Here is a 22,473-nt window from a genome sequence, read left to right as displayed (position 1 = left end):
TTGAAGATGCTAGGCTATAGCAGAAAAGTGTGGGATTAATCCTTATGGTTTTGATGAGTATGAATGTTGGTATTCAGGTGTCCACAAACTTTTGGCCATATGGTGTAAACATAATACAGCATGCAGATTACAGTTAGAGTATTTACCTTCAGCAGGATCTCCACTGCAAATATTGCAGTGAAGGCATAGTCAAAATAACCAAGAACCTACAACACAAGAGATTACATGTATAACATATTTAATGCAATAAAAAGAAAATTCTGTAAGTACAAATGGCCATCATAAAGAACACATTCCTGCATTAAAAAACAGCTAGACAGAGCACAACATAATGGAACAGAATGGAGGGTTCTCGAGGTGCTGTTATTAATGTGACATACTGTCTTAAAAAAGCACAGTGTTAATGCTGCAAGACGCTAAAAAACAACCAAAGACAACAATCCATCTAGTGCATGTATAGACCAACAGTGCAGACAGAACATGTCCTGTGCACACCCCTAATACTGCAGAAATAACTGTTGTGAGACAAAAATTTGTAAGGTTTTTGTGTGTGTGTGTCTGTCTTACAATGTTTCGGGCAGAGAAGTTTCGGATGGGGTCTTCAGCAGCCAGTGAGACAGAGCTCAGCATAATGAAGATGAGGATGAGATTGGTGAAGATCTGATGATTAATCAGTCGATGACACGCCACACGAATCCTGCAATAGAGGTCAGATGGATGGAAGTATGAACAATATTGGTCCAAAAGTCCCTTCCAAATAAATCTCCTTTTGTGTTACACAAAAGAAAGTAAATCATACAGGTTTGAAACAACATGATTTGTGTGTGCCGTACGGGTTGGAGCTGCTGAAGATGAAGAAGGCGCTGCCCTCTGGGATGGGTGGGGTCTTCTCTTTGAGGCTCAGGTCTGACAATCTCTGGGGTCGCGGACCTGATGGCACCTCAGGCTCATCTTCCTCATCCCCACCTACTCAGACACACACGCACGCACACACACACACACACACACACACACACATGCACACACAGTGATCAGCTGTCATGGCTGGGATATCTCTGTGATATGACATAAAGCAGTATGTTCACCTGTAGAGTCAGACAATTCATTTGTTTGATCTTCATCACACTCCTCATCTGCTGACACCTGCAACCCAAACACAAATAACAACAGGTGGGGCAAAATTCAGAATTTAACAATTGGCTCAACTGACAACTGAGGCTGAATTCAAAAAGGAACAGTACCATCCTACTCTAACTATTTCTGCAGTATATAAATTTACAACTTAACAGGACACTCAATATTGTTGCTCCATGGTATAATAGCAACATTCTGGACTCTTAAGAGCGCAAATGGAAAAACAAAAGCCCATACCCACCAGACTATAAAAACTATGCTACCTGCAATTTCTGAGCCCCAGTAAAATGCTAACACGGGTCTCTGGAATAATCGATTGTGATTGATCAATGGTGCCATCTAGCGGGCTGATTTTTCTGAGTAACAACCGTGCATCCAAGGATTAAGATGTATCAGACCAGTCATCTGGGTATTTCGAGTCATCTTTCCTACTTCTCGGATCACTGTGTGTTCTCTAAAAGTAAGCTAATAAAATAATTTCAACTCAAATTAGTGTTACATGTACATTTATTTATTTATTTTGCAAGTAGTCCTGTGATGAACAAATGGACATGACAATGAAACACTGAAATCCCTTTACTGGGTATAACTTTATACAGATAAAGGTAGTAAGCAATTTAATCACACTTAAATAATGTATAATGTTCATGTCTTGTAGCTATACTTTTGAAACTATGTGTATTTTAGCATTTATGGAGTGGCCCCAATTACTTCCGTTGTAAAGGCCTTTCTGTAACCACTTTTTTAATGAACGTCAAAATTATTTTTGTAATCAACATTATGCCACAAATGCTGTTAATTGAGCTTCACTTGTATTGAACCCAGAATAGCTCTTTAAGTGTGCAATATATGGAGATGATGCAATAGTGGCTATCTAGTAGCACCTTTTAATTATTACAGAAATGCAGCCCGCAATACCTTACTTTTTTCTCCACTTGGCCCCCAACATAAAAAGTCTGGACACCCATGCAAAAGATGCTGAATTAAAATTGAAATGACCATGCCCCATAGGATGATAAATTGAATTGACCACAACCTATAGGATGTTGCAATTCAAAGAAATTCAACAGTCACACAACAGAGAGGTTTCATTAGTCCAACACAACAATAAAATATGCAAGAACAGATGACTTCTTAGGTGTACAGATAAAAGTAAGTGTAGAAATTGAAACTACAGTTGATGCATTTTTGTAGTATGCCCCATATTTAAATTTCAACAGATTTTATTTGCAAACCTAATTTCTCAAAGGAGTGATAGAGTTGCCTTTAAATGTCTATACCAATAACCGGATGTGTTGTTATTCAAGATGCAGCTATAATGGTTTCTAAGATCTTGAATTTAAGTAAAGTCAGTAATGCCACTTAAACCAGTAATGGTTAAAAAATTTAACTGAGTCGAGTGCATTTGAAATATGTTTTAATAATAATATAGTTTAAGGTGCACTCAGTAATTTTTCCCACAAAAAGTTTTACTTCTAATAAAAATTAACAGTAATTTTGAAACATATAACTCACATGAGATAAAGACTTCAGTCAAATCAGTAACCTTATGAAAACTGTTTTATTCAAAATGGAGAGGGTCCCCTCAAGGGGGCTGCCATATTTGGATCACATGACCAACTGAATACTATTCGCTTAATCTCTGTTATGGCCTTATTGGACACTTTCACTCATGTAATAAATTCATGGCTGACTGTGAATAGAGAACTTCTACAATGATATCGGTAACTGAAAATAATGTTATTTGAATGATGCTGCATCAATGCCCCTAGACGACATATATTACAAAATAATTACTGAATGCGTCTTTAATATTTGAAAATATTATTGTTTATTTGATTTCAGCAATTTAATGCAAACATTCATTTATTTATAGCAATTTAATGTAACTATTTATTTATTTATTTGTCATTAATTGCATATAAAAATACTTGCACCATTTATTTTTGTTGCACATTGTATTTTTGTTTTATTTGCACAGCGGCACCTGTAGACTAAAGAAATCCAGAGACACAGAATTTTGTATTTATTTTTTTTATTTTTTTTATTTTTTTTTGCACGAGGAGGGTACAGCCAGTTATCCTCCATCACCGTGTCAGGACCCAGAGACCAATGACTAACCACATTATGGGGCTGCTTACTACTGATCCCACAGCATTTCTGAGACTGGGTCCCCACAATGATGACTATCAACTTGAGACATTATCCACCTTCTGAGGATCTTCTTCCACAAGTGACTGGTCACTTCTGCTATCAGAGACATTCGGTGTCTGAGAAGCCTAGTATAATAAGGTCAAATTCTTGATTGGAATATGTTGGCAGGATGGTTCTTAACATCTTCTCATAAAATAGGCAGAGGTCTGTGCGGTTTCGAAATAGTCTCTTGCGCCGCTGGCATGGGCTCAACTATCTCCTCGATAACTGTGAGGAGATGCTGGCAGTTAGGAAGGATAGCCTGAGTTTGTTGGATTTGAATGAGCATGTTGTTGCTGATGACTTGATGGGACTAAATCATCAACTTGGATTCACCTGACCAGGAGACAGCAGCATGTCTGAGCTCTATTCCCTGTCCCGTTCGATTATGTCACCACTGAGTCCTCTTAGACAATGTTGTCAGCCAACGTAATGTCTGAGCTCACCACCAGTTCGTCTCCAAAGATGACATCAGCTGATGTAACTTCTGAGTTCTCCTCCTGGTCCTCTTTGACGATAACATCAGCTGACATCACATCTGAGCTCACCACCAGTTCCTCATTACATTACAAAACATTACAAAATGTCATTGCTTACAATTACTACTTACTAGGGCTGCAACTAATGATTATTTTGATAAATCGACTAATCTATCGATAATTAGAATGATTATTCAACTATTCGGGCAATTGTTGCAACAATTAATCATTAGCTCTTAACCGACAATTCACCTCAACTTAAAAGGTTGTGTTAAACATGCTTACTAGCAATAAAGAGGACAAAATCATCTTTTCAAAGACAAAATATACTTATATTCAATATACATTTTCTGAAAGCAAGTCTAAAAATCTTACAGTATTTTGTTCTCAGGTAAATGTATCTTGTTTTAATGTATTTTAGATATTTTAAAATAATAAAATATATTAAATATTATATTCAACATTCTCCAATAAAAAATGTTTTCTTCTGCAGTATGGCTCCTAAAGTAAATGTACGGAAGGAGTTTTAAATATCTACACTGGTGGCAAAAAGTTTAGAATAATGTACAGATTTTGCTCTTATGGAAAGAATTTGGTACTTTTATTCACCAAAGTGGCATTCAACTGATCACAAAATATAGTCAGGACATTAATGATGTAAAAAAACAGCACCATCACTATTTGAAAAAAGTCATTTATAAAATCTAGACAGGCCCAATTTCCAGCAGCCGTCACTCCAACACCTTAACCTTGAGTAATCATGCTAAATTGATAATTTGGTACTAGAAAATCACTTTCCATTATATCAAACAAAGTTGAAAGCTATTTGGTTTGTTAAATGAAGCTTAACATTGTTGGGCCTCATGTATTCAGATAGAAGACGAAGGCAGGCCTAACACAGTCGTAAAACCTAACTCAGGCCCACATACCAAGTCATAAATCTTACTGATAAAAACCACGCCAAAATCAAACAAAGGGAGTCCAAAACAGACTACAAATCCCATGAAGCCTTGCTCACTAAATGATATAACTCTCAGCTCCTATTGGATGAGGCATACAACAGAACGCACCTCAACCATGACATCATCAGGAGAAGAAATACCTCTAAAATGCTTCCAGGATTTGCTTCCAGCAACTTTGCTCGCCGTGTGTAGACGCAGCTCATCGCTGCTTTCAGGTGCAGCCTCGTGGCACAAGGAAGTAACATCTGACTTGAAACTGTGGCCATATAATCTCCATCTCGCTGGACAAGTTGAGATTACTCTGTGTTCCACCGAACACTAACGGATCCGAAGGAGACCGCTGAGCAATCCGCACCTTCATCCATTTGCCTGCAGAAGTGAAGAGATAAAAGATTTCTCTTCCATCTTCAATCAAGTCCACGTCGCTGATTTCTCCGCCAGCCTGCCGAGAATCAGCAGCCGTACCGCCCGCCGACAGAGTGAGGAAACGGCCTCATCACCCGAGCCTCGAGGAACCGAGTCGGATTTAAAGGACGGATGAACACACATTCTGCATCCTCATGCGTTTCAAGTAAGAGGTTTACATCTGGGCAGAGATAGAATATTATAGTGTGTTATTCTTGTGTATCAACGTTATTGCTTGTACAGTTTACGGACCGCCGTGTCCGCTCATTGCTAATACTCAGGGTATTAATTATCACAAATGAGATTTGCTGTATTGTAGTCCAACCACATTGGACTGTTGTGCATTTCCGCTATCGTGGGTGAGACCGGCAAACTGAATTTATCCATTAAAGAATCAAAGACCGCGGGATGGTTTACGAGCCATCCACCGCGTCTCTGAGTGATAAACTAACAGCGGCTTTCGCTCCCACGATCACGAAACCGGCTTTGGGGCCATCACTTAATTCTCTCTCTCTCTCTCGTACTAACCACACACACACACGTGACCCCTCACAAACATTCTTGCACACATTTTTGGCTAGTAGATAGCTTCGTGATAAAGCTCAGCTTTGTCCCTAAGCTATCGTACAAGACGCCATTGACTGGTTTCTCTCCACCCACATTCGCGGCCATATTCTCTGGCCAGAAGTCTTACATGACATACTCTCCATGAGAGTCACGTCCGCAATTTTGTGCACGTCCCTCCTTACACACACACACACTCACACACACACACACGCTCTCACACACACACCCTCATGTGTTATAGGATTATTTTGATTTCCATATCTAATCATATCACTGTTTAGTTTGTAGTTGTAAGTCGGAAGTTTATTGACTGCATTGTATTATTAATTGATATCACTGCATAAATAAACTTTGTTATATTACAAAGAGAAGTGTTTTGGTTTGTTTTGCATACACCTGTGTCATGCTGACGGATGTCAGTGCTCGGATTCAAGCCTTCATGCATTGTTTTTTTCCTAAGAAAACAATATAATATTGAAACTGTTATACTATCTGGTTATTAGTCCCTGATTCCAGGGTGGTGCCCCATCAATATTAATCCTTATTAATATTCTATTGATTTTTGATAATTGATAATTATCTTTGATGATTGTTGAATTTGAATGATCAATAAGCTAGTGTTAATTTTAATTAATGTTTCATCGATGTTAATGATTAGTGATTATCTTTGATAATTGTTGATTTAAAGGATTAAAAAAAGCTAACATTGATTTTCATCAGTTTTCTATTGATTTTAATAATTATCTTTGATCATTATTAATTATTGCTAATAACCAAACCCGCTCCTAAACGTAGCGCACTACATTTACTGGAGCCCCATATGAGGTTTTAATGAGTTAGATTAAATTAATTAATTTAAATATTAATTAATAACTAAAGAAATAATTACCAATTATTTCTGATAGTAGCACTGATCTAAACAACCAGTAAAGCCTTACATAATAATTGGTGCCCCGTGTGAGGCATCCTTCATGAAAGCTTTGTGACAGTGTGTATGCATAAGAATCCAAAGTAATAACTTGAATCATTACTTCAAAGTTTGGTTCTGTTTGACAATTTACGTCTCACAGCTTGCCAAGCATAAGCCAGTGTGGTGTGAAAGTGCTCTTAAGAGTGAATTAGGGGTTGGTTAATTTACGATAGTCTGCTTAAAACCTGCTGTTGTTGTTATTTAACTCCTAACGCTTTCACCTAGATGTTACAGAGAGGTGCCAAGTCACTTCTTTGACGTCCACCAAAGAGAGAACGCAGTGAAATTCGCACATTACATAACAGTAGACCGTAAGCCACAGGTCGAAGCCTCTCACCTGTGCGTTCGTGTCAGCATTATAGAAACTGTAAAACAACAAGCTATCAGAGCCTCTGTGTCACAAGAATTTTTACTGTACCAGTAAAATGAGTCACCAATCGCCCCACGTGACTGGAGCTGAAGCTCCACAGAGGTCAGTCGACCCAGCAAGATGTGGTCGCTGCTGTCCTCCGTCTCTCCATAGAGGAGAGAGATAACCTTAACGGCTACAATATCAGTCGTTGTGATGAAGCATTGCAGGAACTAGTTGATTATGTCAACAACCCGGTCGGGAAGCCAAAGAGCACAATCCCGGACCAAGTGGGCCAAATGTTCCTTCTTCATCACTGCAGAACCCAACTGCAAACCGCAGAGCACCAGGCCCAGCTGCAGAGCAGCTATCAAGCGGTGCAGAGGGAAAATCTCAGCCTGCACCAAGACGTTAGGTGAACTGAAGCTGAGAAAGTCCAGGCATGGGAAGATAATGCCCAGATGCAGGAGGAAAACGAAACCCTGCGCAGGCAGCTTCAAGCTGCCCAGCTAAGAGTAGAGTCAGATCAGGTAAGTGCAGCTGAAACGCACAGCACAACATCTGACATAGAAGAGGGCCCCCTCTTTAGTGATACACATAGAAATGTGCCCCTGAGAAACCCAGGGACACACACTAGAAGCTGAGCTGCCCCTAGTGGTACAGTCTCTGACTTTGTACTCCAAGACACCTTTCAAGCTCCTCCAGCGGCCCGCTGGTTGGATGCAGGTACCCCTCCTTATAGTTGCCCCCCCCAGTCAGTTTTCAGTCACGCCACCTTGTGTTTCAAACCGACTGATTCCACACCACAGAGGGGGGCAATTATATCCAAGCCCAGAGTGGTGTAAGCGGCTCGAAAATCCCATTAGCCAGGGAGCTGTACGCAAACCGTGGTCCACCCCCACGCGTCGACTGGACTCCTTCCCCACCACGAAGGGGTGGAAGTCATCCTCATTGCTATAGCGATCCGAGTGACTATGGTGTTTCGGACGACTCGGACGACCCATGGTCATATCGACACCAAGGCTTGCGCATCCGACAACTCAAGTCCCTCGCAGGGGACATAGAACGCTTTGACCCAAATAATCGAGATTCAAACATCGACAATTATCTTAGAGAAATTGAGCACTGCCTGGTTGACTTGCCTTATGCTTCGTCGCGTGAAAAACTCAAGCTTATATGGAAGACCACGGTAAGGAGTGTCCATGCATTCATGGAAACGCTACTGACTGGTACTTGAAACCGCTACTCAGCTCTGTGTAAAGCCCTACGCGAGGAGTATTCGCTGTATATCGACGAAGCCTCCGCTACCATAGCTGCTTTCGCCGTCACCCAGAAGAGGCACGAGCCTCCCCTTGAGTATTACAGACGCCTGAGAACCACGTATTTCCAAGGAAGTAATGCACCAGGTCTGGAGGAGGAACGAACTTTCAAGTCTCTTTTCCTTCACAACCTCCACGAGTGCGTGCAATATGACGTCACGATGCACTGCAGAACGGGCAACCCCACCATACAGGAAATCAGAAGGTATGCACAACTGGCATGGGAGACACACGTGCGCCCTGCCCGAGGGCACGAAGGTGACGCCAGAGCCCTGGGGATCCAAGCCTCAGAATATGCAGACCTAGCGTTTGAAGGCAATGAAATGCCTCGTGTTAAGGTGAATGCTAGAACAGGACCCCAGTGGCGCTGATCACACTGCCAGCAGGGTAGGCAACAGAACCAGGGTGTTGTAACCAGACATCCCCCCAGGGTCACGGCAGGCCTAAATGACAAAACGTTCGCCGGCCGGAAGAAAAGGAGGGTTCGAACGAAAACCCAAACAAGAAGGTGAGTGGGTAGGAAAGGTTTCAAACCCCCTCAGAGAACAAGATTTGAGAAAGGAAATGGAGGATATAAGGAGATGCTTGACTGAGTTAGTAACGAAACTTGACATGCTCCGTTGTTCACCAGGTCCGCCGAACGCCTCAAAGGAGTACGGCACTGAAACCTCGTCAGTATGACTAGACGATTTACCCTCTCCCGTTAATGCCAAAGTTTACTTTGTAGTCGGGACAAGGGGAACAGGGTCCAAGTTGCTCCCCAGAACAGTCACTCCTAACATGCCACACCCTCCTTTTCTGACTTTCTTGGGCGATCTGTTCTGTAAAGGCAACGCCTGACACGTGGGTGCATCCGCTCCCACGCACTACTCGACACCGGTTCCGAAATAAGTCTAATGGGTTCCAACACCTTCGCAGAGGTGGCTAGAGCAAAGCTCACCCTAGGCAAACTGTTATAGACAGAGACCTGCAATGTAAGCATCACTGTAAGCATCACAAGCTAAACGCAAGATAGGTCGTCTATTACAAAACGGGTGTGGATCGACGTTACCTTTCAAGGGATGATGCTAATAGACCCTGTTTACATATGTCCCATTATTATGGAACCTCTGTTAGTTGGCCAGGACCTACTGAACTGATTGGCTCTGCTCATTGACTGCCGTCGTGGACACGTGGGCTCAGGTTGACATACCGAGACCACTTGGTCCAGAAAAGAGTTCGCCAACTTCAGATGGACAAGTCACCATCATCCAAAAATCCAACAAGAACAATTACAGGGCCTGGGTAAAACCCTTCAGGGTACTATAGTCACTGTAAATTTGCACTCCGTTCTTATCAATAACACTTTGCACGCTTTAGGGACTTTGTCAGAGAAGACAACTTATGTGTGTATCGTTAGAGATCTAATGCAGGACCTCAGGGAAATTAGCTCCTCAGTCAACACTCTGAGTGGTGGAAGGATTCCAGCTTACCTGGTCTCCCTAGACCTTGTCGAACAAATCCTTAGATCTGCTACTATCTCCATTGTGCAACCTTCACAGATACACCTGGCATATAGTTTTGGCATTGAAATTCCAATCCATGTAAATCCTCAGAACCTCGAAATAGGATTTATCCTCAATCTACCATCATAGAAAGGCAGAATATATACAGACTAAAGTCCGAATTTAATGTTGGTTTTCAGAGAGGTAATGCACACATTCACCTCAAAACACCACCAACACTCACTACGATGATGAGGACCCCTCACTCTACCTTATCCCTAACGTAAACATGTGTACCAAGACAAAAAATATTCATTGGGTTTGTCCAAACGCAACCCCTTTGTTAGAGAGGTGACTAATGACCTCTGCGGCCTAAGAGCCGAATTCCCTGAACAAGTGTCAAGGTAGCATGTCCATCAAAGATGAAGGAACAGAGACAAGGGTAGAGTGAGCAGGCAATCGCTGGCTCATTAACACACCAGCCACCAAAGTCCCAATGTCATACAACCGCCATGATACAGCCATTAAACTAACACTACCAAACGGTGTTCTTAACGGTTCCCCAAGGAGCCACCGTGCACATTGACGATATTGTCCTCCATCATCTCAACGTCGACAAACATGACGCAGAAATTGAGATCATGGACGCATTTAGAGGTCACAACCTCACCATTGAGGACACCCTTCAACAGCAGCTTCAGGCTGAAGGGATGCAATTAGAGAAGTTCAGTCTCAAACCGACTGGCTTGACCACTATATTTCCTAGTCACATAAGCAGATCGTCATCTTACCAAGAACACCCTATCAGTTTGGTTGCCCGCTGGCTCCTCCTTAGTGGTTGGATCAGCGCAATTATTGCACACACCAGGTACAGGTACATTCAACACCTACAGGCCAGACTGGACTCCCTCCTCGTACAGCCGCGTTTTACACACCATTCTGAGCCCATCCCACAGGTTAACCCCAATCATTTCCAAGGATAAGCCTTTTAACTTTTAACCCTCCTTTCCTCTAACATTTTGTTCCTAGTAACCAATGTCAGGTTCTACTTTGATTTTGTGTTATGACCAAAGAACAACAAAGGATTGTGTTATGGTTAATGCTGTGCCTTCCAATAACTTGAAATGTTTATGTGTGATGAATGTAGTTTTAGATTTAGCTAGAAGTTCTATGCCCAGATGTGCCTCAATATCTGTCCAGATGATAAAGCCTCTGTGAATTGTAATGAACTGTATGGACTGCAACCGTTTCCTTTCCTATCAGGAATACATGGATAGCATAACCCACAGTTTACTGTGAACCGACAAGAACTGTTCGGCCCTTCAGTTGCTCTAAAGATGCTGGACAACAACCAACTCTTCAGACCAAAGGGGGGAATGTTGGACCTCATGTATACAGATAGAAGACAAAAGCAGGCCTAACACAGTCGTAAAACCTAACTCAGGCCCACATACCAAGTCATAAATCTTACTGATAAAAACCGTGCCAAAATCAAACAAAGGGAGTCCAAAACAGACTACAAATCCCATGAAGCCTTGCTCACTAAATGATCTAACTCTCAACTCCTATTGGATGAGGCACACAACAGAACACACCTCAACCATGACATCATCAGGAGTAGAAATACCTCTAAAATACTTCCGGGATTTGCTTCCAGCAACTTTGCTTGCCGTGTGTAGACGCAGCTCATCGCTGCTTTCAGGTGCAGCCTCGTGGCACAAGGAAGTAACGTCCGACTTGAAACTGTGGCCATATAATCTCCATCTCGCTGGACGAGTTGAGATTACTCTGTGTTCCACCGAACACTACTGGATCCGAAGGAGACCGCTGAGCAATCCGCACCTTCATCCGTTTGCCTGCAGAAGTGAAGAGATAAAAGATTTCTCTTCCATCTTCAATCAAGTCCACGTCGCTGATTTCTCCGCCAGCCTGCTGAGAATCAGCAGCCATACCGCCCGCCGATAGAGTGAGGAAATGGCCTCCCGTCATTACCCGAGCCTCAAGGAACCGAGTCGGAGTTAAAGGACGGATGAATACATATTCTACCTGAGTCCTCATGCAATTCAAGTAAGAGGTTTACGTCTGGGCAGAGATAGAATATTATAGTGTGTTATTCTTGTGTATCAACGTTATTGCTTGTACAGTTTACGGACCACCGTGTCCGCTCATTGCTAATACTCAGGGTATTAATTATCACGAATGAGATTTGCTGTATTGTAGTCCAACCACATTGGACTGTTGTGCATTTCCACCATCGCGGGTTAGACCGGCAAACTGAGTTTATCCATTAAAGAAACAAAGACCACGGGACGGTTTACGAGCCGTCCACCGCATCTCTGAGTGATAAACCAACAGCTGCTTTCTCTCCGACGATCGCGAAACCGGCTTTGGGGCCGTCACTTAATTCTCTCTCTCTCTCGTGCTAAACACACACGCGACCCCTCACAAACATTCTCGCACACATTTTTGGCTAGTAGATAGCTGTGTGATAAAGCTCAGCTTTGTCCCTAAGCTATCGTACAAGCGGATACACGCGATAACTGGTAGACACCATTGACTGGTTTCTCTCCACCCACATTCGCGGCCATATTCTCTGGCCGGAAGTCTCGCATGACATACTCTCCACGAGAGTCACGTCTGCCATTTTCTGTGCGTCCCTCCTTACACACACACACACACACACACACTCGCTCTCACACACACACACCCTCATGTGTTATAGGATTATTTTGATTTCCATATCTAATCATATCACTGTTTAGTTTGTAGTTGTAAGTCAGAAGTTTATTGACTGCATTGTATTAATTATTAATTGATATTACTGCATAAATAAACTATATTATATATAGAGTATTATATTACAAAGAGAACAAATGGTTTGTTTTGCATACACCTGTGTCATGCTAATGGGATGTCAGTGCTCAGATTCAAGCCTTCATTCATTGTTTTTTCCTAATATTGAGACTGTTATACTATCTGGTTATTAGTCCCTGATTCCAGGGTGGTGCCCCGTCAATATTAATCCTTATTAATATTCTATTGATTTTTGATAATTGATAATTATCTTTGATGATTGTTGAATTTGAATGATCAGTAAGCTAGTGTTAATTTTAATTGTTTCATCGATGTTAATGATTAGTGATTATCTTTGATAATTGTTGATTTAAAGGATTAAAAAAAGCTAACATTGATTTTCATCAGTTTTCTATTGATTTTAATAATTATCTTTGATCATTATTAATTATTGCTAATAACCAAACCTGCTCCTAAACGTAGCGCACTACATTTACTGGAGCCCCATATGAGGTTTTAATGAGTTAGATTCAATTAATTAATTTAAATATTAATTAATAACTAAAGAAATAATTACCAATTATTTCTGATAGTAGCACTGATCTTAACAACCAGTAAAGCCCTACGACATTGTCTTTGTGTTTGTTTTTGAGTTGCCACAGCATGCAATAGACTGACATGTCTTAAGGTCAATATTAGGTCAAAAATGGCAAAAAAGTAACAGCTTTGTCTAGAAACTCGTCAGTCAATCATTGTTTTGAGGAATGAAGGCTATACAATGCTTGAAATTGCCAAAAAAGATTTCATTCAAAGGTATACACTACAGTCTTCAAAGACAAAGGACAACTGGCTCTAACAAGGACAGAAAGAGATGTGGAAGGCCAGATGCACAACTAAACAAGAGGATAAGTACATCAGAGTCTCTAGTTTGAGAAATAGACGCCTCACAGGTCCTCAGCTGACAGCTTCATTGAATTCTACCCACTCAACACCAGTTTCATGTAAAGAGTAAACAGTAAAGAGAAGACTCAGGTGTGCAGGCCTTATGGGAAGAATTGCAAAGAAAAAGCCACTTTTGAAACAGAAGAAAATAAATTAAAATAAAAAATTTTAGAGTGGGTAAAGAAACACAGACATTGTACAACAGATATTTGGAAGAGTGTTATGGATCTTAACCCCATTGAGCTTTTGTGGGATCAGCTAGGTGCGTGAGAAGTGCAGCCACAAGACACAAGTGACTGTGACAAGACAGCCACATCTATGGCAAGTGCTACAGGAAGTGTGGGGTGAAATGTCACCTGAGTATCTGGACAAACGGACAGCTAGAATGCCAAGGATCTGCAAAGCTGTCATTGCTGCACGTGGAGGATTTTTTGATGAGAACTCTTTGAAGTAGTTTAAGAAGTTCTGAAATTTTTTTTTTTCAGACTGTAATAGTAATTTTTCACATTATTAATGTCCTGACAATACATTGTGATCAGTTGAATGCCACTTTGGTGAATAAAAGTACCAAATGCTTTCCATAAGAGCTAAATCTGTACATTATTCCAAACTTTTGGCCACCAGTGTATATTAGAAAAAAATCAGAAACCAATTTTATTTATTTTTTGGTCACACTTTATATTAGGTGGCCTTAACTACTAAGTACAAACATTAAATACATACAAGACTATGTATTTACTGTGTAACTACATGCTGTTCTGCAAAATTCCCACATTTGCTGCTACTGAAGCAGAGGTACGGGTAGGTTTAGGAGTAAGGTTAGGGTTAGGATTAGGGGTTAGAGTTAGGTTTTGGGGTAAGGGTTGGGTTAGGGGTAAAATTAACAGTGTAACTACAAATGTAATTAAATGCAAGTACTTTAAATGTAATTACAACGAAACAACATGTATGTACATAATAAATACATTGTATCAAATGGATAAGTACATAGTAGTTAAGGCCACCTAATATAAAGTGGGTCCATTTAAAAAAAAAAACATTTGGATTGTATAATTGGCTAAGACTACACTCTCTCACCTTTTTGTTAACTTTGATCCATCTTTAACTCACAAAAACAAACTCTCTCTTAATGGTGATGCGTATCGCCAATTTTCTTAACAATAAGATACACACTGTGACATATATATTATGATTCAATATGTCACGAGCCATCATGTTATAATTTAGTTGTGGCAAGTGCGCGCGAGGGATGAGCGACTCCACGCGAGAGGTTTTATCAGCTGGGAGAAGTTTGAAACTCTCTCAAGCTGTTTTTCATGGCACTCATATGAGCAGCTCTAACCGCACAGAGAAATACCAGTTTCAGAGTTTGTGCTTATTTAAACAACCCGCTTCCTTTTTATTTGAACTTTAATAAAGGGTGCATTAAAGATATAATGGCGGGGTGTTTCCTTTTAAGATGCTCTGACAGACAAGTTTTGCTCAAGCAGAATGCCAGGTATGGCTCTGCTTTATTTCAAGTCAGGATGACACTGCTTCTGTATTTACTTATTTTGTATTTTTGTATTATAATCCCCTCATACCTTCAAATACACATCACCTATAAGGCTGTTCGGAAAGTTTGGAGTGCGTCTGGACTGTGAGCTGTGTTTTTTTCCTCTCCTCAATCAGGCGCAATCTGCAGTGCTCCTCTCGCGCATCATCATTAGCATTTCAAATGATCTCAATGTTGCATTAAATGAGATGAAACGACTATTCGACAAAGAAAATTTTTGTCAACAATTTTTTATTGTCGATGTTGTCGATAACATTCGCTAATCGTTTCAGCCCTACAACTTATAATTACTCATTTAATTAGTTAAAATTTTAATTTCCAATTGAAATTACTATAACATAACTTTAAAATATATTTTAGGTGTAAATAAAAGTGAACAAGTTACTGTGCATAATCACCAAACACATATGGCCCTCTGTTTTCGTGAACGTGCAAAGCGCAGCCCTATGACTGTGCGCTATCTCTCATACAAATCAAAAATCTAAATCAAATCACTTTTATTGTCACACAACCATATACACAAGTGCAAAAGTGGGTGAAAGTCTTGGGTGCAGTTCCGAGCAACATAGCAGTCATGACAGTGATGAGACATACACCAATTTACAACAAACATCAGATTTACACATCAAAATTTACATATCTAATATACACATAATTACACACAACACAATATACAAATAATAATATACAATGTACAGTATACAATACACACAATATAGAATACACATACACACAATATAGAATATACATTATACAATAAAAATAGTATATATAGTATATATAAAATATACAGTAGGTTGTATTGTACTATATTGACATTCAGGCTGTCGGCTGATAGTCAGTTGCCAGTGTGTTGTTAAGAGAGAATATCATTTATGACAGTCCAGTGTGAGATAATAAGATTAATAAAGTGCAGTGCTGATGTATATTGATCGTGAGAGATCAAGAGTTCCAAAGTCTGATTGCTTGGGGGAAGAAGCTGTCATGAAGTCGGCTGGTGCGGGTCCTGATGCTACGATACCGCCTGCCTGATGGTAGCAGTGAGAGCAGCCCATGGCTTGGGTGGCTGCAGTCTCTGATGATCCTCCGAGCTTTTTTCACACACCGCCTGGTATATATGTCCTGGAGGGATGGAAGCTCACCTCCGATGATGTGTCTGGCAGTTCGCACCACCCTTTGCAGGGCTTTGTGGTTGTGGGCGGTGCTATTGCCGTACCAGGCAGTGATGCAGCCAGTCAGGATGCTCTCTACAGTGCTGGTGTAGAACCGTGTGAGGATGTGGCAGTTCATTCCAAACTTACTCAGCCGTATCAGGAAGAAGAGGCGGTGATGAGCCTTCTTCACAATGGCCTCAGTGTGGACAGACCATGTGAGTTCCTCAGTGATGTGGACACAGAGGAACTTGAAGCTGCTGACACTGTAAGTGCTCCATTGATGGTGATGGGGCTGTGTTCTCTGTCTCTTCTCCTGAATTCCACCACCAGCTCCTTTGTCTTGCTGACGATGAGGGAGAGGTTGTGCTCCTGACACCAGTGTGTCAAAGTGTGCACCTCCTCTCTGTAGGCCGTTTCATCATTGTCAGTGATCAGACCTACCACCGTCGTATCATCAGCAAACTTAATGATGGCACTGGAGCAGTGTCATGCCACACAGTCATGTGTGTACAGAGAATACAGGGCTCCAGTGTTGAGGGTCAGTGATGAGCTGTCCAGTCTAACCACCTGGCGTCTGCTTGACAGGAAGTCCAGGATCCAGCTGCACAGCGAGCTGTTTAAGCCCAGAGCCCAGAGCGGAGTTTCACCTAAAGCTTGGAGGGCACTATGGTGTTGAATGCTGAGTTGTAGTCTACAAACAGCATTCTCACATAAGTGTTCCTTTTTTCCAGGTGGGAGAAAGCAGTGTGTATTGTAGATGCAATGGCATCATCAGTGGAGCAGTTGTTGCAGTAAGCAAACTGCAATGGGTCCAGTGAGGGAGGCAGCACAGAGCAGATGTAATCTCTGATTAGTCTCTCAAAGCATTTACTGATGATGGGGGTCAGAGCAACAGGACGCCAGTCATTTAAGCAAGTGATTTTGGATTGCTTTGGTACAGGCACAATGGTGGATGTTTTAAAGCATGTGGGGCCCACAGACAAGGAGAGGGAAAGGTTGAAAATGTCCGTAAAAACACCAGCCAGTTGGTTAGCGCACGCTCTGATGACGCAGCCCAGAATGCCGTCTGGACCCCCGGCTTTACGGATATTCCCCCGTTGGAAGGATTGTGTTACATCCGCTACAGAGACGGAGAATGAACAAACCTCTGTAGCTTCAGCCATGAGAGCTCTCTCCACGAGGGTGGAGTTAGAGGCAGCGGTGTTCACGGTGGAGTTTTTATTCCCTTTAAAGTCTGTGATGATATTAATTCCCTGCCACATGCTTCTAGAGTTGGTGGTGTTAAACTGTCCTTCAATCTTGTCCCTGTACTGGCTGCTCTGATAGTTTTGCGAGTGTATAACTGGCTTGTTTATGCAGCGCGAACATCGCTATTTATCCATGGCTTCTGGGTGGGGTAGATCCGTATTGTTCTGGTCGGAACAACATCCTCTGCGCACTTTCTGATGAAACACATTACACTATCTGCGTAAATCTCAATGTCATCATCAGAGACGGACAGAACATCTCCCAGTCCACGAGATCAAAACAGTCTTGTAGCGTGGAATCTGATTGGTCCGACCAGCACTGGATTGTTCTGAGGGTGGGTGCTTCCTGTTTCATTTCTGCCTGTAAGCGGGCAGAAGCAGAATGGAAGAGTGGTACGATTTGCCAAATGGTGGGTGGGGGAGGGATTTGTAGCCATCCCAGAAGGGAGAGTAGCAATGGTCCAAAACCCGGTCCCCTCGTGTGTTGAAACTGATGTGTTGGTGGTATTTTGGTGCAATTGATTTAAAATTGGCTTTGTTAAAGTTCCCGGTCGCAATGAACGTGGCCTCAGGGTGCATGGTTTCCTGCTCACTTATACTCCAATACAGTTCCTTGAGTGCCCAGTCTGTGTCGGCTTGTGGTGGGATGTACACAGCAGTGATAATGACTGCTGTGAATTCCCTCGGTAGCCAGAATGGTTGACACAGATGCATGAGAAATTCAAGATCAGGAGAGCAGAAAGACTTGATAGAATGTATGCTCCTCTGATCACACCAGGATTTGTTGATCATAAAACATACACCACCACCTCTGCTTTTACCTGAGAGGTCTTTCGCTCTGTCTGCTTGGTGCACGGAGAACCCTGCGGGTTCGATGGCTGAATCTGGAATCTCAGCAGACATCCAAGTTTCTGTAAGGCAGATAATGCAGCAGTCCCTCGTCTCTCGTTGGAAAGAGATTCACGCTCTCAACTCGCAGAGCTTGTTGTCCAGAGACTGAACATTTGCCAGTAGAATACTGGGTAGCGGGGGTCGATTTGTGTGACATCTTACTCTGATGAGAATGCCGGCTCTATTTCCCCTTTTCCTTCTGCATTTCCACGGCCGGGCTGCCCAGACAAAGGGCTTTGTAAACAGCGGATCGGCATTGAGGAATTGAAAGTCCGGTTTTCGGTGTGCTATTGCAGAACCAATGTCCAAAAGTGTTTGTCTGTCATAGACAATAAGGCAGACAACATCCAAAACTAAAAACATAAGAATGGTAACAAAACAAACTAAAAACTGTAGTGTTGTGTCAGTGCTCGCAATGAAGCAGCCATACTCGGCGCTATCTTGAGATCCAATTTTCATGTGAACGCTAATTCTAAGTGCAATTTACAAGGGTGTATTGTGTCAATGAAGTGGCGCAAAGTGTAATTTGCTATTTTCCTGAGGAATAGGTCATTGCACTTAGACTTTTCAAAAGCAGGTCTGTTTTCAGCGCAAAGTCTAAATTCAGTTCCTGCATTTGCATTTTGCAAATTTTACAGGTAGTAATAAAGTTCATGTCAAAACTCTGAAAATATAGTGGAACTTCAAATTATGTCTCTGACAATTGCCGTTTTAAGGAGAAAAAAAAATTATTAGATTTGTGTTAAACTATCTATGGGTCATGGTTTATTTTTCAATTATCATGTTTAATTTTTTCATCTACTGTCATTAAGTCACTGCAAAAAGGGCCAGTGAAAGAAGTTGGGGAGGGTAAAATGTTTGGATTTGGTATGACCGCTTTGTTGTTTTGATTATATTTTATTTTAGTTTTAAGTGTAATTTGAATTAAGAAATATTTTTGGTTGATTTTTTTTTCGTGTTTCAATACATAATTTATAAAAATACAATCACTTTTTTCTAAGAATAGTAAAATAAGAATTTTTCTATTCTTCTAATTCAATGCATACAGTCCATTTACACTACCAACTTCTTAAGAATGTGCTGTCTTTATTTATAGCACTGGTGCTTGACAGGGAATGGACTACATAACAGAAAGCAAATTTAGCAGTAACCTGAAGAGTGCACTTAACTCAGCCTATTAGCACTTTGCGTGTGCAATTTTGCCAAACCAGCTTGTGCCTAGACTTAGCATATGTTTGCACGAAAATACCAAAATTTCATGGCCATGCACACTGACTTTGCATGTATGGCTTATGGCATAGCTCTGCACTTAGTGCAAGTGCTCTTAAAATAGGGCCCATTGGGTGGATCACATGATGCAAAAATAAAACCATAAACATTAATGATAACTAAAAATAAATCAGGCCCTAATTAATGCCATAAATGAATAAACATAAAACTTAAATTAGTAAATAAAAGCTTAAAAAAACAATGCTCAAGGTTTTCAATATGTGATATCAGACAGAAAGATGTAGCAGCAGTGACTAATAAAATGAAGAATTTTCTCTTTTTCTTGCCAATGTTGTGGTTTTTGAGAAATATTAACAGCCAAACGTCTTGGTTACTGATGTAACCTTGCTTTCCTGAAAGGAGGGAATGAGACGATGTGTCAGTAGCTGATGCTGTGGGAGTTCCTTCTAGGGGAGGTGACCTTGAAACCCTATACCATCATGCCAATTTGATTGGCTGGTGATGCTTGGCACTCTGCCCTATGCTTGCATCATCGCAGGCATATAAGCCGAAGCCCAGTGATTTTCTGACTGAAGGCAGGAGAGCGCATATCTCGGTCCCTTAACAGCAAACAATTAGTAATGCAGCACAGCTACGCAGCATCTAGTTCCATCATTTTAGGGAAATAAGGTTAAATTAGTATCCCAGAGGTCCCCTTTCAAGTTGGTAATTTTAAAGCTGTGTCAGTAGCTGACACCATGGAAGCCATATACATAATGCCTTGAAACTTATAGGGCAATTCCCACTAGCTAACCAACCCTTCATATTGAAAAATAGGAAGGAAAGTGGAGGAACAATAAATCAAGATCCAATAAACTTGACACATCTTCCCACCTAGTGGGAAGGAGGGGAGCAGGACAGTCACTAAGCCAATGGCTTTGGTACAATGGCACTAGCCAACAGGGTGGTGAGAACTTGCTTGCATGCTCTCATTCACACTAGGGGAAATAGAGAAACCACAGTTTTTGATCTAACACCAATGTTGGCAGTGGGTAAATGTTGGGTTGGCAGCGTGTAATTGTTTTTTTTTTTTTTATTTAAATCTTTCTCTTGCTCCCTCTTCTGGTATGGATAGAACATGTCAAATCCAATATTGTGCTTAACTGATTGGGTTGGATTAATTAGTGCTCACAGGTGTTGGAGGTTACTAGGAGGCCTATATAAACCCTCAGTTTGTGGCTTTCCATGAAAGAGAAAGGAGAGTTTGAGTGTTGGAGAAAATGTTTTTATATTAGTTTGACTGGAATCTTGTGACTATTAAGTGATGGTGAAAATAAGTGTTTGTGAGAGTGTGAGAAAAAGAATGAAAAATGAGAAAAAAAGAGATATTTAGACAAAGTGGGAAAAAGTGATGTTTTTGTTTTCTTGGGGACTTGGTAATTTGTATAAAAAGAGGAATAGAAGGCTCCTGCCTTTGTTATTTTGGGAAGTTTTGTTTCTCTTATTTTCTGTTGTGAATTCAGTGGACTGGTGCTTGGAGAAGAGCTGTTTGATCTCTTGTTAAGTATGATTTGAGATTGGCACTCTTAGCTATTCTCAAGCCCTGTCTTGAAGAGTCTTCCATTTTGTTTTTGAAAGACTCCTGAATTTTAGTTGGACCATTTCAGACATTCGCACACACTTTCTGGTTGGAAATCAGAACTTTCACCACTACTCTGACTGTCTCATACCTAACCAACATAAGTTACACCTTCTCCTCCTCCTATATGAGTCTGACCACCTGAGGGAGTTGTAACATAAGTGGGGGCTCGTCCAGGATTCTTTTTCTGCCATATTCTGTGATGGTTTTTATGTGGGGTGGAGTTTTTGTAGTTGTTGTGAGATGGCTTAATTTGAGTTTGTCATTTTTGGATTCTCCATCTCTTGAAAATTGAGATGTGTCGTAAAGATGACCCTTAAAGATACATTTCTAGGTCCTTGCTGAAAAAGAAAATTAAAACAAAGGTGGTAGAGATTTTGATTGAGTCTGGATTGTTGGTTTGCTCTGAAATCGCTGCACCTGATTCAGATAGGGAAGTAGGGGGTACAGATCTATCTGGTGATGAAGGGGAAAGAAAAACCCAAGAAGGTGACTCGGTCACTGAAAAAAATCTGAAGTTAAAATTAAAACGGCTTTAGACCCAACTTTGCCCCTTTCTGTGAATTCTTTGGGTGATGCAAGACTCTGGGTTCATTTAACATGTTTACAACTGGAGACAGATGAAAGATTTCAAGCTAGGAAGGCAGACCAAGAGTTTCAACTGGCAGTAAGAAAGTTGGAAATTGAGGCTGAAAAAAAGAGGTCAAGCTTCGGCAGTTAGAGTTGAATGCAATGAACTAGCTCCTCCTAGTGTTAAGACTCCACAACCTCTTGCTCCAACAGTTTCAGTTTGTCATGCCCCTGTTTTTGATATCAGTAAAAATATTGTGTTGGCTCCTCCATTTCAGGAGACAGAAGTGGACAGTTATTTTACTGCATTTGAGAGGCTTACTACTACTGTAGGGTAGCCTAAAGAAATGTGGTTGTTACTTTTACAAGTTTGTTTGACCGGTAAGGCTCAAGAGATCTGTTCTGCTCTTACTGTTGAAGACAGTTTAAAATATGCTGCTGTAAAGATGACAAAGTTGATGGGAGAGACGAGACTGGAGAGAGTGGATGAAACGCAGACTATTTTATTAATGTAACTCAGAAGATGAAGACATAAAGGTGAAAATAAAACACTTGAGAAAAAGGGAAAATCAAACATCACTGCAGTTTGCTGGTAAATAAGAATGTAACTT

General features: G+C 41.1%; 1 protein-coding gene across 1 annotated transcript in view; it reads right to left on the bottom strand.

The window, feature by feature from the left end:
- The window catches only part of cacna1db (calcium channel, voltage-dependent, L type, alpha 1D subunit, b), a 203,019-nt gene that overhangs the window by 96,477 nt on the left and 84,069 nt on the right, over positions 1 to 22,473 (bottom strand). Inside the window, exons 18-21 of the mRNA XM_051670137.1 lie at positions 1,086 to 1,143; positions 834 to 966; positions 568 to 697; positions 147 to 206 (exon numbers count right to left, since the gene is read on the bottom strand). Of these exons, the coding sequence (XP_051526097.1) occupies positions 147 to 206; positions 568 to 697; positions 834 to 966; positions 1,086 to 1,143 (381 nt within the window). The remainder of the gene's footprint in view (positions 1 to 146; positions 207 to 567; positions 698 to 833; positions 967 to 1,085; positions 1,144 to 22,473) is intronic.

Source organism: Myxocyprinus asiaticus, chromosome 33, assembly GCF_019703515.2.
Source record: "Myxocyprinus asiaticus isolate MX2 ecotype Aquarium Trade chromosome 33, UBuf_Myxa_2, whole genome shotgun sequence".
Taxonomy (NCBI): Eukaryota; Metazoa; Chordata; class Actinopteri; order Cypriniformes; family Catostomidae; genus Myxocyprinus; species Myxocyprinus asiaticus.
This window is presented reverse-complemented; position numbering and strand designations above follow the sequence as displayed.